Source organism: Elephas maximus, chromosome 1 (assembly GCF_024166365.1).
Source record: "Elephas maximus indicus isolate mEleMax1 chromosome 1, mEleMax1 primary haplotype, whole genome shotgun sequence".
NCBI classification, from domain to species: domain Eukaryota; kingdom Metazoa; phylum Chordata; class Mammalia; order Proboscidea; family Elephantidae; genus Elephas; species Elephas maximus.
The window spans coordinates 128097173-128112813 of NC_064819.1; the positions used below are offsets into that span (position 1 = coordinate 128097173).

Sequence of the window (15641 nt, forward strand, 5' to 3'; positions counted from 1 at the left end):
AGAAAGAACAACGGTAAATCCTTGAAACATCTCATAACATGGAGGAATCTGGAGAGCATTACGCTAAGTGAAATTAGTCCCAAAAGGACAAATAATGTATGAGAACACTATTATAAGAACTCAAGAAATGATTTAAACACAGAAGAAAACATTCTTTGATGGTTCTGAGGGTGGGGAGGGAGGGAGAGGGATATTCACTTAGTACCAAACTAAAAAACTAAACCCTTTACCCTCGAGTTGTTTCTGACTCATAGCGACCCTACATAGCAAACAAGAATTATTCTAGGTGAAGGGACGGACAACACATGATACAGGGGAAGTCAGCAAAACTGAACTAACCCAAAAGCTAAGAAGTTTCCTGAATATAAGCAAACACTTCCAGGGACAGATTAGCAGGTATGGAGTCTGGTAACCATGGTTTCAGGGGACATCTATGTCAATTGGCATAACAAAGTAGATTAAGAAAACATTCTACATTCCACTTTGGTAAGTGGCATCTGGTGTCTTAAAAGCTAGCAAGCGGCCATTTAAGATGTATCAATTGGTCTCAACCCACCTGGAACAAAGGAGAATAAAGAATACCAAAGACACAAGGAAAATATGAGTCCAAGAGACAGAAAGGGCCACATAAACCAGAGACTCTGTCAGCCTGAGACTGGAAGAACTAGGTGGTATCTGGCTAACAGCAATGACTGCCCTGACAGGGAACACAACAGAGAATCCCTGATGGTGCAGGAGAAAAGTGGAATGCAGACCTCAGATTCTAGTAAAAAGACCAGACTTAATGGTCTGACCGAGACTGAAGAGACCTGAGAGGTCATGGCCCCTGGATGCTCTGTAGCCCAAAACTAAAACCATTTCTGAAGCAGACTCTTTAGACAAAGATTAGGCTGGAGTATAAGATATAAAATGATACTGGTGAGGACTGTGTTTCTCAGCTCAAATAGATAAATGAGACTACAAGGGCAGCTCCTGTCTGGAGGCGAGATGAGAAAGCATAGGGGTATAGGACCTGGGCGAATAGACACAGGAAATAGAGGGTGGAGAGAAGGAGTGCTATCACATTGTAGGGAGACAAACTAGGGTTATATAACAATATGTGCATAAGTTTTTGTATGAGAGACTGACTTGAATTGTAAACTTTCACTTAAAGCACAATAAAAAAACTCAGAAATGTTCAGCACGATAAATATAAACAATAAATAAAGGCAAATGAATCCTTAACTTTCACCTACATGGACAGAGATTCCAAAGGTTACACTTAGACTATGTCTATGAGAATATCAGGGAAAGAAGACACTCTCATATATTAGTGAAAATTACTGAGTAATTTGGTGATATACTTCCTAATTTTAAAATTATTATGTATTTTGTTCCAGTTATTCTATTTCTGTGAAGTATTCATTCAGATGTGAAATTATGTATTACAAAATCTAAAAAAATCAGCTTTATTTGTAGTATCAAAACAGTGGAAACAATCTAGATTTATCAATTACTTACCAATGATACAATGATATACCATGTAGCCCTTAAGAAAATGAGGCAGCTCTGTATATACATACATGGATTTTTCTCAGAAACGCAAGAAACAGAACAGTGTGTATAAAATTCTACCATTTTGTAAAATAAATTTTAAATAAACTCCATATTGCATTATCAATAGAAATACAAAAAAAAGTTATTCAGTTGGTTTCTCATTGAAGAAGTAAAGCAATTAGAGACAAGGGCCGATGGTAGATTTACTTTTCACTCTATATCCTTTTACATCTTTTAAATTTCTTACCAAGTAGCCTCTTTCAAAACACTTACATCTATATTAGATATATGTATGCTATTTATACATATGTATAGTATAATACCCCAATAATTTTAAACAAAGAAAGATTATAAAATATTATAAAGCAGTTAATTATGATTTATCAGTATAAATAAAATTTTTGATAAGTAGGTGATATTTTTATCTCAAAGAGTGTAACATACCTGCATCCATTACATTCATTTTTACAAATAATTTTACGTTGACACCAACTGTCTTGACAATCAGTTATATTTTCCACACACGTTTTGCCAGCCAAACTGGGAACACACAGACATCGATATTCTCGACTATCGTCATTAGTCAAACAGCTGTGTGCATTTGTACATGTCTATAAAAATAAGAAACAAGAATATTAAAAATCCCCCTCACACACAATATTACGATTATCTCTTTCTTTGCATTTCATGTTTTCTTTTATAGATTAGATTCATGCATTTTTTTACAAGGGTAAAAATGAATTCATTTTTTAATTATATCAAAACAATTTTGAAAAATAGTATTCATATTTTAAATTATAATGCAAATATATAAATTATAAAAAGATAAACAGGTAAACATCCACTATACAATTGTTTTTTAAAAATGTATAAAATTAATCAAAATATAATCATTTTTTGATATGTTATCTAATATAGATAGGTATATAGATAGACTCAACGAAACTGGGTATAGATAGATGAAAAGATAGATTAGATAAATAGATAATTAGATAAATAGAAAGAAGATAGATGAATGTCAGAAAGGCTTTGTAGGAATTAATAATAATTTACTGAAAGAGTGGGAAAAAGAGACAACAGGCTAACATTTAGATCTGAAATCAGTACCTAGATAACGTTAACCTGCTTGCCTTTAAAATATGCATGCCCCATACATTTCATGGCATGTATATATATATAGAGAGAGAGACAGCTCTGGTGGCACAGTGGTTAAGTTTGGTCACTAACAAAAAAGTTGGTAGTTCAAATCCACCAGCCACTCCTTGGAAACCCTACGGGGTAGTTCTTCTCTGTCCTATAGGTTCTCTACAAGTTGAAATCAACTCGAATGCAATGGTTATACATCTATATTTATATACATGCATACATATACACATATACATATATATTTCAACAAAAGGATGTAATGCTGGAAATGCTCACTCATCTATATGAAGAAATTTGGAAGACAGCTAACTGGCTAACCAAGTGGAAGAGATCCACATCTGTGCCAGTCCAAAGAAAGATGATCCAACAAACGCAGGAATTATTGAATGATATCATTACTATCACATTAAAATTTGCTGAGGATTAATTCAAAAGTGTATGCAGCAGTACATTGACAGAGTACTGCCAGAAATTCCAGCCAGGTTCAGAAGAGGATGTGAAAGGAGCGATAGCATTGCTGATGTCAGGTGGATTTCGGCTGAAATCAGAGAATACCAGAAAGATGTTTACCTGTGTCTTATTGACTGTGTAAAGGCATTAGACTTTGTGAATCATAACAAATTATGGATAACATTTCAAAGAATGGAAATTTTGGAACACATAATTGTGCTAGTGCGGAAACTGTACATTGACCAAGGAAGAGTCGTTTGAACAGAGCAAGGGATACTGCTTGGTTTAGAATCAAGAAGTGTGTCAGGGTTGCATCCTTTTACCATAGTTATTCAATCTGTATGCTGAGCAAATAATCTGAGAAGCTGAGCTATACGAAGAAGAGCAAGGCATCAGGACTGGAGGGAGTCTGATTAACAAACTGTGATATGCAGATGGTACAACCTTGCTTTCTAAAAGTGAGGAAAACTTGAAGCACTTACTGATAAAGATCAAAGACTACAGTCTTCAGTATGGATTACACCTCAATATAAAGAAAAATCTTCACAACTGGATCAATAAGCAAATCACGATACACGGAAAAAATATTGAAGTTTTCAAGGATTTCATTTTACTTGGATTCCATGGAAGCAGCAGTCAAGAAATCAAATGATGTAGTGCATTGGACAAAGCTGTTGCAAAAGACCACTTTAGAGTGTTAAAAAGCAAATATGTCATTCTGAGGACTAACGAAGGACTAAAGAAAAATTGATGACTTTGAATTATGGTGTTGGTGAAGAATACCGAAAATACCATGAATTGACAGAAGAATGAACAAAGAATGAATGTCTTGAAAGAAGTACAGCCAAAATGCTCCTTTGAAGCAAGGAGAGAAAGATTTTGTCTCACGTATTTGGACATGTTATCAACAGGGACCAGTTCCTGGAGAAGGACATCATGCTTGGTAGAGTAGAGGGTCAGTGAAAACGATGAAGACCCTCAATAAAATGGATTGACAGAGTGGCTGCAAAAACAGGCTCAAGCATAACTATAATTGTGAAGACCACGCAGGACAGAACAGAGCTTTGTTCTGTTGTACATAGGGTCGCTATGAGTCAGAACTGACTTGACAGCACCTAAGAACATAAGAATAATCGTTTCGAGAAATATCTTGTGTTTTCTATAAATTATTTTATAATCTTCATATTATACTTGTGTGTAGGGTCACTTAGCATAGGGTCTTTTTGGAAAGAAACTTTGTCAGGCTAGATGGCATATATTCCATATTTTTTTTTTCCTTTGTTAATGAAATAGATACAGTAAGTGACTTCTGTAGCAGGAGTGGGTAACTATTCTTTTTAATGATATGGTGAATCCTGGATTATTGGAAATATATTCTCAGCTATATAAAAATGCATGAATTTATAAATTGTATCTCGAATTTAAGTCCAAATTTATACCATTTTAATGTGTTCAAAACTGTGAAGTATGTAAAACTTGGTAAAAGTCTTTCACCTCTCAATTTTCAGTGTCCTTTGCTCTCCTACATTTTGTTTCAAAATGTTCTCCCACTTAGTAACCTTCAATAAATATATTCTCATAACCTGTGTGTAGTAGGGTTGGGTTGTAGGAAACAAGATAAACCCATTCACATTTCTATGCTTCCTTTACAACAGTGTTTATACTTAAGAGGATTTCAGACAGAGAGACACGGTTTAAAACACACTTCAAAAATAAACAAAACACTTTTGGAATTTCTGTCTTTGATGATGAAATTTAATAAAACTAATTTGTTGTCCCCATATTAAAAAAAAATACTGAGAAAACAACAAAAATAACTTACTATCTGCTCCATGAAATCCTTAGTCCTGGAATGCAAGACTGAATCAACTAAAATAATTTACTGAGATTAACAACTTGTTGATCAATGCATGTTTTAAAATTCTCATCAGATTGTGCCCACCACTGTTTATTCAGAAACTCTGGCCAATCCATACCAGTTCTCCCATGCCTTAATAACCTCATAAATATCTTCCCATGACTCCTTTCTTCTGAAACACTAACTCTCCATTGCTGTTTGCTGTTGAATTCATTTTCCATTCATAGTGACCCCAATATAATATAGTAGAACTGGCCCATAGAGTTTTCTTGGCTCTAATCTTTATAGAAGCAGATTGCCAGGGTTTTCTCCCTCAGAGTCTCTGGGTGGGTTTGAACCACCAACCTTTCTTTTAGCTTCCCAGAGCTTAACCATTGTGCAACCAGAACTCATTGTTTGTTATTGTTAGGTGCTGTCCAGTCAGCTCCGACTCATAGTGACCCCATGTACAACAGAACAAAATACTGCCCGATCCTGCACTATCCTCACAATCATTGTTATGCTTGAGCCCATTGTTGCAGTCACTCTGTCAATCCTTCTTGTTGAGGGTCTTCCTCTTTTTCACTGGTCTTCTACTTTACCAAGCATGATATCCTTCTGCAGGGACTGGTCCCTCCTGATAGATAATACGTCCAAAGTATGTGAAACGAAGTCTCATCACCCTTGCTTCTAAGAAACGTTCTGGTTGTACTTCATGCAAGACAGACTTGTTTGTTCTCTTGGCAGTCCATGGTATATTCAATATTGTCAACAGCCCAATTCAAAGGGCTCAATTCTTCTTGGGTCTTCCTTATTCATTGTCCAGGTTTCACATACATACAAGGCAATTGAAAACACCATGGCTTTGGTAGGGCGCACCTTAGGCTTCAAGGCGACATCTTTGTTTTTCAACACTTTAAAGAGGTCTTTTGCAGCAGATTTGCCTAATACAATATGTCTTTTGATTTCTTGACTGCTGCTTCCATGGCTGTTGATTGTGGATCCAATCAAAATGAAATTCTTGACAAATTCAATCTTCTGTGTTTATCATGTTGTTGCTTATTCACTTGTGAGGATTTTTGTTTTATTTATGTTGAGTTGTAATCCATACTGAAGGCTGTGGTATTTGATCTTCATCAGTAAGTGCTTCGAGTCCTCTTCACTTTCAGAAAGCAAGGTTGTATCATCTGCATATCACAGGTTGTTAATGATTCGTCCTCCCTTTGATCCTGATGCCCCATTCTTCTTCATATAGTTCAGCTTCTTGGCTTATTTGCTCAGCATAAAGATTGAGTAGATATGGTGAGTAGGATACAACCCTGATGAACACCTTTCCTGACTTTAAACTACACAGTATCCATCCCCTTGCTCTGTTTGAACGGCTGCCTCTTGATCACGTACAGATTACTCATGAACACAAGTAAGTGTTCCGGAATTCCCATTCTTTGCAATGTATTCCATAATTTATTATGATCCACACAGTCAAATGCCTTTGCATAGTAAATAAAACATGGGTAAACATCTTTCTGATATTCTCTGCTTTCACCCACCTGTCACTCAGCAATGATATCCATGGTTCCATGTCTTCTTCCTCTCTAACCAGCTTGAATTTCTGGCAGTTTCCTGTTGATATACTGCTGCAGTTGCTTTTGAATGATGCTTAGCAACATTTTACTTCTGTATGATATTAATGATATTGTTCAATAATTTCCACATTTGGTTGGATCACCTTTCTTGGCAAGAGGCATAAATTTGGATCTCTTCCAGTCAGATGGCCAGGCAGCTGTCTTCCAAATTCATTGGCATAGACGTGTGAGCACTTCCAGTGTTGCATCTCTTTGTTGAAACATCTCCTTAAGTTCTCCTTATACTCTATTAAGGTGTTCTTTTCCTTTATTTCAGGAGATCTAGGATAATGTTGTTTTTTTTTTTTTCCTCTTGATAACCATAGTTGTCTGGTGGTATTTTGGGAGTCATCAGTAAACAAACCCAGTGTTTCACAGAGATCCAATTAGAATGCCCTCACTACTAAGAATCCGGACCCTGAAGTGCAAACAGTGCCCTATCCTGATACTGTTAGATAGTCTTCTCCCCAAATGTATCAGTGATGTAGGTGCCATATCAGGCTTGGGCTCCAGTTTATTTTCATCAAATTCCTGAAGGTGAAGTTTATTTTCTGTCTCAGAAATAAGACAACATTTTAGAGATCCCTTAATTATGTGATCCAATTTGAACACTCTATCCGTCATCATCATTTCCACTGGTTAATCTATAAGAAGAGGTCTATTGGAAGAAGACAAACATAGACCCCGTAATGTCAACATCCAACTGTTGTTAACGAGTGATGAGTTCAGATGATTATATCATTCAGGTATCTATGGAACAAAATTTTCTTTGAGCCACCTTTTCAAAATATTGCAGATATTTTTTCTTTGGCCCCCAGTTGTGATTTACTAGTCTTCAGCAGGTTCTGAAGATATGACAGTACACAAGAATTGACACAAGTGTTCATGAAGTCCTCTCTGTTTCTTAGGCCCTCTTCAACACAAATTCCTCGCTCTATACTTTAACTCATGTGCATATCTTTCTAATTGGAACAATTTCTCCAAGGACAATTTGAAATTGCAAGGGCCACTCTGGGGCAATTTTGACATAAACAAGACCATTCATTTGACAGATGCATTATAACAGAAAGGGGAGAACCCTCATGAGGAGATTCTCTTTCCTGTGTGTTTAATAGAGACATTACTCTATGTAATGCAGAAGACCTCCCCCCCCTTCATCTTCATACTTCTGGGATTAATACACATTAGATTTTTTATTTATAGAATTGTCAAGGACATGATTTATTCCCATTTGTTTGCATGCATGTATGTGCATGAATTTTTTTTTTTTTTTTTGCATTTAAGCCTCCAACATTCTTTACAGAGTGAAGATAGTTATTATATCTGCCAAAAGTTAGGTCCCCTTCACGTCTTCATTTTCCCTTTTTCTTCCTTTCTTTTTTGTTTGGGAAAACTTGGAAATTAACTGACCATAAATTATCTGAACAATCTGGAACTACTGATTATATAACTAGGCAAAAATTTACAAAGGAAAGGAAATTGAATAAACCGTGTTTCATGTGTACGTTTTTCTTGCCAAAACTTTAATAAAGTAGGAAAAAAAGTATACCTGTGGATTATGAAATAGAATTAGACTCTTAGATGAAAAGAACATTAGACTCTTAGAGCTTTTGGCATACACTCAAAAGGCATAGTTTTTTTTTTTTTTTTTAAATACATGAGTACAAAAAACAAAACAATCCCATTTGAAATCATGAGTCCACCCATTGCTATTGAGTCAATTCCAACACATGGTGACCCCACGTGTTATAGAGTAGAACTGCTCCATAGGCTGTAATAAAAATTTATTTATATTTAAAACAACTTGTGTAATTTCATAATGAATAAAAAGGACTCTGTAGACAAATTATAATGGTTTAATTTAAATTAAAAAACTATGTGTTTGTCTAATTTTATCACCATGTATAAAAGCTCAGTATCATTTCTCATGATGCAAGAATTATAAATTTTATACACAGATTCTAAGGATCCAGTAAGTTGTTATTGTCTTGTCAAAATTATTTAAGGTTACAGAACTAAATTATATTTAAATAATTAAAATTTTAATACCAGATATATTTTAAAAGAGCTTGATCTTGTGAATTCTTACAATACTACAAATCATAGGTTCTTAACATGGTGGTTTAAATTGAATTTTAAATCCATAGTGAACATTAAGACCTTAAAATGTTATTAAGTTAATAAAATAACCTTTGGATACTTGAACAGCTTATAAGCAAGGAAAATATACAAAAATTAGACTCCAAAAATGGTTTCAAATTACTTTTTTCCTTATTGAATGGCAACAGAATATACAAATATCTTTAAATTATGTAATAGTTGTGTTCATTTTGTCTAACGTAAAAGTTGTTAAAGTGATATGAAATGTGTGTGCTTAATGAAAAACAAAATAAGTAAAAAAATGTTGGCTTATTGACTTTGTATTTTCTCTTGACTCTGAAAAAAATGTTGGTTACCTTATTTAAAGGTGATGATTAATGTAAAGGTATAGAGACACAAATATGTATAAACAAATACGTATACATGACATAAATATATTTTTCTTGTTTGTCTACTAGATTAAATTTATAGATTTATATAATATGCAATTTTTAATATGCTATTAAATATATTTTAAAGACTATGTTAAAAGGTTTGACATAATCATCTATGTCTGTATTTACTTATTGTCATTGTTTAAATATACATTTAAAATATACATTTAAAAGTATATTAAGTTTAAATCACAGGTTTATTAATATAAAAGATATATTTGAGGGTTTAATCGGTCAGCAAGTTATAATACAAGTAGGACACAAAAAGGCTAGAGATAAATTGCTGAAACTCTTTAGTGCCTCTCCATATTATAAATATAAGAGTACATGCAGATTTCTTAAGTGGAAATAAACAGATTATTGGAAAACTTTTTATGAAGTTATATTTAAGCTATTTATGGAACATTGAATCATCTACAGCCTTAACATCTCTAGCTTTTTTGAAATCAGATGAGCTTAAGAGGTAAATGAGAAACGACTACATAAAATATCTTACCTCCATTATTCCTTCACATGGCAGCCAACAGGCATATTTGAGGTCTTCAGTGTTTTTCACGTAAATGGTGCCTTCATTGAAGTTTGCAATGAGAAAGAAGCAGGCATCAATAACCACCTCACATTTTTCATCTTCAAATCCTTCCAAAGAGATAAAAAAATAAATAATCTTTCATAAACTCATGTTCATATTGAATTATTAAGGATAGTTGTCAAATTAATTCAAAAGATCCATTTGACAACACCTACCACAATAATAAGCTTCTATATCTTTAGATTGTTAAGTTTGAAAGAGACCTAAAAGACAATCAAGCCTAACCTTCCCATTTAAAAAATGGACTGTAAAACATAGCATCAGAACAAGACCATGATGCAGCTTCCAGGCTAATGCATTTTTTTTAAATAAGCAAATGTCAAATAAATTGCCAATTATTAATTGTAAAGAAACATAGAACATATCTTGTACAAAAAACAAAATAAAGCACTACAGTAATACTTTTTATGCATTGCTTGTTGTATAAGAAACCGTTTGGAAATAAATTTGGAAAAAAAATCCTTAAAATATTTATAACAGAAAAAAAGATCAACCTCTTATCCTAGTCTCCTGACAGCAAAAGGACATTTTGTGTGTGTGTGTGTGTGTGTAGGTATACATGTACACATGTACAAATACATATGTGTGTATATATATATACATACACACACATATAGCTATTTCACACTCTGATGTTAGATACAATATCTGGAAAACAATAACAAAAAGAGATATGCAAAAAATGGAAAGAATATGATCTATATGCAAGAGAAAATTCAGTCATTAAAAACAGGCACACATATGGCCCAGACTTAGAAATATCAGACAAGCACTTCAAAGTAACTATGATAAATTTGTTAAACAATTTATAGGAAACAAATACAATAGGTAAACACACAAGGAATTAGGGAATGATAGATTTGAAAACTACAAAAAAAAAAAAAAAAAGAAGATAATCAAATAGAAATCCCAGACTTGTGGGGGTAAAGGAGCTAACTAAGCTGAGCTGCGAATATTTTATTTCCCATTAAGGGAAGTAATGTTCCCAGGTAATGAAGGAATACAGGAGACCTGAACCGATCTCTGTAAACTTGATAGCTGAGCCTCATAGTCAATAGGCCAATTATATTTGTTAGGTGTATAGTATTTTTCATGGAATCCTTATTAAGAAATTCCTATTTAGTTTTGCTTATGGCCAGCAAGCCCAAATTTTATGAATTGTGAGGCAAGACTTGATGGGAAATATTAACATCTGTGCAAATATCTAAAATATAAAATGGTGATTGTTCATAAACTAAAGTCTCGCTGCTATGTGGATACCCAAATTAGAAGTCTCACAAATCAACCTGGAAGAAAGGAGATAGGAAGCCATGTAGAATGTCCCAAACTTCATCAAGCTCATCTGCGTAAAAATCTTGCTTACAGTCTTAAAATTATAAAAATTACTGCTATATTAGTAATAAAATATATACTGAAGGGGTTATCAGCAGATGAGGCACAAGAAAAGATGAGTGAATTTAATGATACGTCAATAAATTTCATATATTCAATATGATGAGGGAAAATAACTCAAACAGTTATGCCAGTCTCATAAAATTACTTGGTAATTTCTCTCCCACCATTTTGTGGTAGATGTTTGTAATATTAGAATTACATTTTTCCCAATGTTTTTCTCTGTAGAAAGATTTTTTAAGTAATCTTATTTAATTACTTTTGAGGTCATAGAATTATTCAGATTTTATATTTATTTTGGAATCAGTTTTGCCAACTAGTATTTTTCCAGGAATTTTCCATTTCATCTAAAATTTCTAACTTATTAGCATAGGATTTCCTATAATAACATCTAAATGGGAGAAGAGACAAAAGTGATGAAATGTTTTTAATAAATTTTGAGAAACTGAAAAGATGATGGAATTTTTGTGAGTAAATTAGCAAATTACTGTAACCCATTGGCTTTGAGTCCATTCCAACTCATAACAATCCTTCAGGACAGAATACAACTGTCCCATAGGGTTACTATGGCTGTAGTCTTTATAGACCCAAACTACCACATCTTTCTCCTGAAGAGCTGCTGGTGGGTTCGAACCGCTGATCTTTCTGTTAGCAGCTGAGCGTTTAACCACTGTGCCACCAGGTCTCCTTAGCAGAATAGTGGTACTCAAAACATACATGTAATGAGAGGGCTTAATTATGAAAATTCATTCACCTAGAAATCGAGATGCTTGAGACTTAAAAGTTATGAGAATGTGGTGCTGAGGTGGTTCCTGGAAACATGGAGATTAGTTTACATTCATAGGTTATCTCCAAACACGCAAATCCAATTAATTATTCTGACCCCTTGCTTATCTCCCCTAGGCCCACAACAAATAATTTACTAGGTTTATTCTAAAGAGAAAGAGAATCTCAGAGACACCTGCCTCAAGGATCTCAAGCTAAATTGGGTTTCCCCCAATAAAATGCCAGCTGCCTACTGGGTACTCTGTAATAAAGATCCCTGTCATTAAGGCCTATCTTCACCTGGTATACTTCAAATCAGTCTTCTTAGTTCCTCACCATTAAATATGATTAAACACCATTTGGCAAAAATACTCCAAATGAGAAAAGAACAAACCAATGTAACAAGTACTTATAGAAAATAGAGACCCCGCGTGGAACAGAACAGAAGAAAATTAAAACAAAACAAAACTCTAATAGTCTTAGAGATATAAGAAAAAGGATATTTTATCCATATTGAAGAAGAGAATGCCATGAAAATGTAAGATCTGGAGAATAGGAAAATGCTCTGAAAACTTACAAATATAGTAAAATAAAAATGTCAACAATTCTGAGATATTCAACACTAGTGTAGAAAAAAATAAGACAGAAAGGGAAAATAAAACAGAAATTATGAGAAAATGAGAGGACCAATTAAGAAAAGCAACAATTCAATTTTTTGATTAGAGGTTACAGAAAAGAGGAATTATTAGTAAAATAAAGACTACCTAAAAATTTTTAAAAATGCATGCTTATAAACAAAAGAGGTTATCGAGTGACTCACAATGAATGAATGACCATTAGACCAAAAAAATTTCACAACATTGTAAAGTTTCAGAACACTGGGGCAAAAAGATGAAAAAAAAAAAAGACCTTCAAAGAGATAAACACAAGTTGAATACAAGGAATCAAAAGGTAGCATATTATTATATATACATGATTCAACACTGTTTCACACTTTGCTTTCTTTTCAATTTCTATCTCATAGTTTTACTGTGTGAGTACTGGCAGTCTTCCACATTTATTTCTAAAGCTGAAATGACTTGTTGTGGTAAACAATGGTTCATTTATAAACTTGCATATATATTACTAAGTGTGTGGATGCACTCGCAGTGATAGAAAGGTTAGGTCAAACAGTATGTGCATACGTAATATTGATAGATATTATTATAAAATTGTCCTTTGGATATTTTACTGATTTTACATTCTTGCCAGTAAGGAATAAAAGCACCAGCTGTCAAACATTGAAAGTTTTGCAAGGCTGATAGGAGGAAAAAAAAAAAATCCATATTGTTTTTTTAATTCATTTTTGTTCAATCATGAATAAATTTGAGCATTTTCCCCAAATATTTAGGGATTTTTCTATTTCTTCGTATGTAAATATTTATTATATTAACTCCCTTATTAGATTTTTGGTCTTTTGCTTGCTCGTTTTAATTTCTAGAACTTGTTTTTATATTAGTGAGACTAATCCTACTTTAAAGCGAAACATGTACAGTCTATCTTTGGACTTCTTTTATCTGTGTTTTTTCACAAGAGATATATACATATATATATTTTTTTCCCACCTGTCTCTTTTTTCTGGCTTCTAAATTTTGAATTTTGAAGCTATAACGTCCTTCCCTTCCAAATTTATACAGCAATTCCCCAACATGTTTTTTTAACATTTCATTCTTATATTAATTTTTTATTTGTTTGAATTTTTTTTATTTTTTTTATATTGTAATATGAAAATCTGATTTTTTTTCTTCACATGGCTATGCAGTTGTTCAACAGTAATAATTACATATCCTTATTTGCCTTAATGATTTTAGGTAACAATTTTATTACATACTAAGTTTCTATATAACTTGGATTTATTTTTGGACCTTTATTCTGTCCTATTTTGTGACTGTCACTACAACAGTGCCATGCTTTTTATTATTGAAGCTAAATAATAGCATTAATATCTGGCAGAGCTAGTTCACCTACCAAATACGTAATTGTCTTTTTCAGTGTATATAAACTGTGATGGTTAAGGTTACGTGTCAACTTGGTTAGGCCATGATTCTCAGAGATTTGGCAGATATGTACACATTCTCCATATTGTGATCTGATGTGAGCAGCCAGTTAGTTGAGAGGGGAGTTTTCTTGGTGGTGTGGCCTGCAACCAATATATATGCATGGTCTGGCAAAGCTCACTCTCCTTGGTTCCAGCATTAGGTCCTTTATTTGCCTCCTCATCTTCTGACCTCCAGTTCTTGGAATGTGAGCCAGCAGCTTGCAGTATGACCTACAGATTTTGGATTCACCACCTCTCACAACCCCGTGAGCCAGTAGCCTGCCACCCGACCTGCAGATTTTGTATTCATCAAGCCTTCAGCCTACTACTGAGCCACAGATTTGGGACTCACCAGCCTCCAAAATTGTGTGAGCCATTTCCTCGAAATAAATCTCTATATATTTATACATATATGCTTCACTGGTTTTGCTCCTCTAGAGAACCCAGCCCAAGATACATGTCTTTGTTTATTTTTCCATGTGAACTTTAATAAATAAGGTATTAATTTAATAAAACAAGCAAAAAGGCATTGCTACTATTTTATGAGTTCTTAATAAACTTATGAAATGACATGTAGAATTGACCCTTTTAATATGTTGAGTCTCCTTTCCAACAGCACTGTGTATCATTAGAATTTTTTTTTTAGGTTGTGTTTGTGCATTCCTGTTTTATAGCAGTATTTGAAGTTTTCTTTAGAGTTTGCATGATTTTTGTTAATATCACTTTTAGGCATTTTAATAATTTAATTACTGTTTATGTGAAATTTTTTCTTCCATTATATCATCTAATTAGCTCTCATCTGTACATGAAAGCCATTATTTCTATTTAATATATTAATTGTATAATTCTCTTACTATGAAAATGTTTTGAATACTTATTATTAAATGTAATTTAAGTAAAAAGCACTAAACTATGGTTTTAAAAACTCAATACGTATATATATATTTCTTAATCTTCAAACTGAGATCCTAAAATCTTAAATGAATATATAAATAACAGCAGTAATTTAACAAAAACAAAGGTTTGAAGGTGGAGTAAGAAGAAAAAATGGAGTTTGATAAAGATTGTTTTAGAGATACAAGATTTCCTATTTTCTCATTAATCATCATAAAATTTCAAAAGTAACTTATAATGAATAAATTACAACTAATATCTTCTACCACAAATAAGATCATTACGTCACAAAGGAAAAATAGGGTATTAGAAGTAAATATTTGTTTGCAATATCAATTCACAAATGCAGCAATCACCATTAATTTAGAAAAAAATTACTGATGCATATTAACTGTATTAAATGTGTATGCTTAATTTAGATAATTAAACTGTAATAATCATGTGCCTTAAAAAGAGAAAAGAATTCAAGGAAAATTTATCTTTTTCTTCTTTAAGAAAAGATTTCTTCTTTTCTTAACCATAATTCATAGTGTCTTATTTCACTTCACAACTAATTATCCACTCTGTCAGTAGCTCTTTTTCTCAAACTTAATAATACATATAATGAACATAGATGATGACATTGAGAAGAAACAGTGCATGTCAGCTCTTTCTCAAGTTGTGCACTGTAGACCAGTTGTCCTTGACAGGGCTTCTTCTAATTAATTACCATCCCTTCTTTTGTAGAGAAATCATATTGGCAAGAATTGATTGGGCATGTAGGACACTTCATTTAGTTGGTAGAAAAATCCCTTTA

General features: G+C 33.2%; 1 protein-coding gene across 1 annotated transcript in view; it reads right to left on the minus strand.

Moving 5' to 3' along the window:
* The window catches only part of EYS (eyes shut homolog), a 1933311-nt gene that overhangs the window by 1743053 nt on the left and 174617 nt on the right, over nt 1-15641 (minus strand). Inside the window, 2 exon segments of the mRNA XM_049873718.1 lie at nt 1981-2147; nt 9625-9764. Coding sequence (XP_049729675.1) covers nt 1981-2147; nt 9625-9764 — 307 coding nt within the window.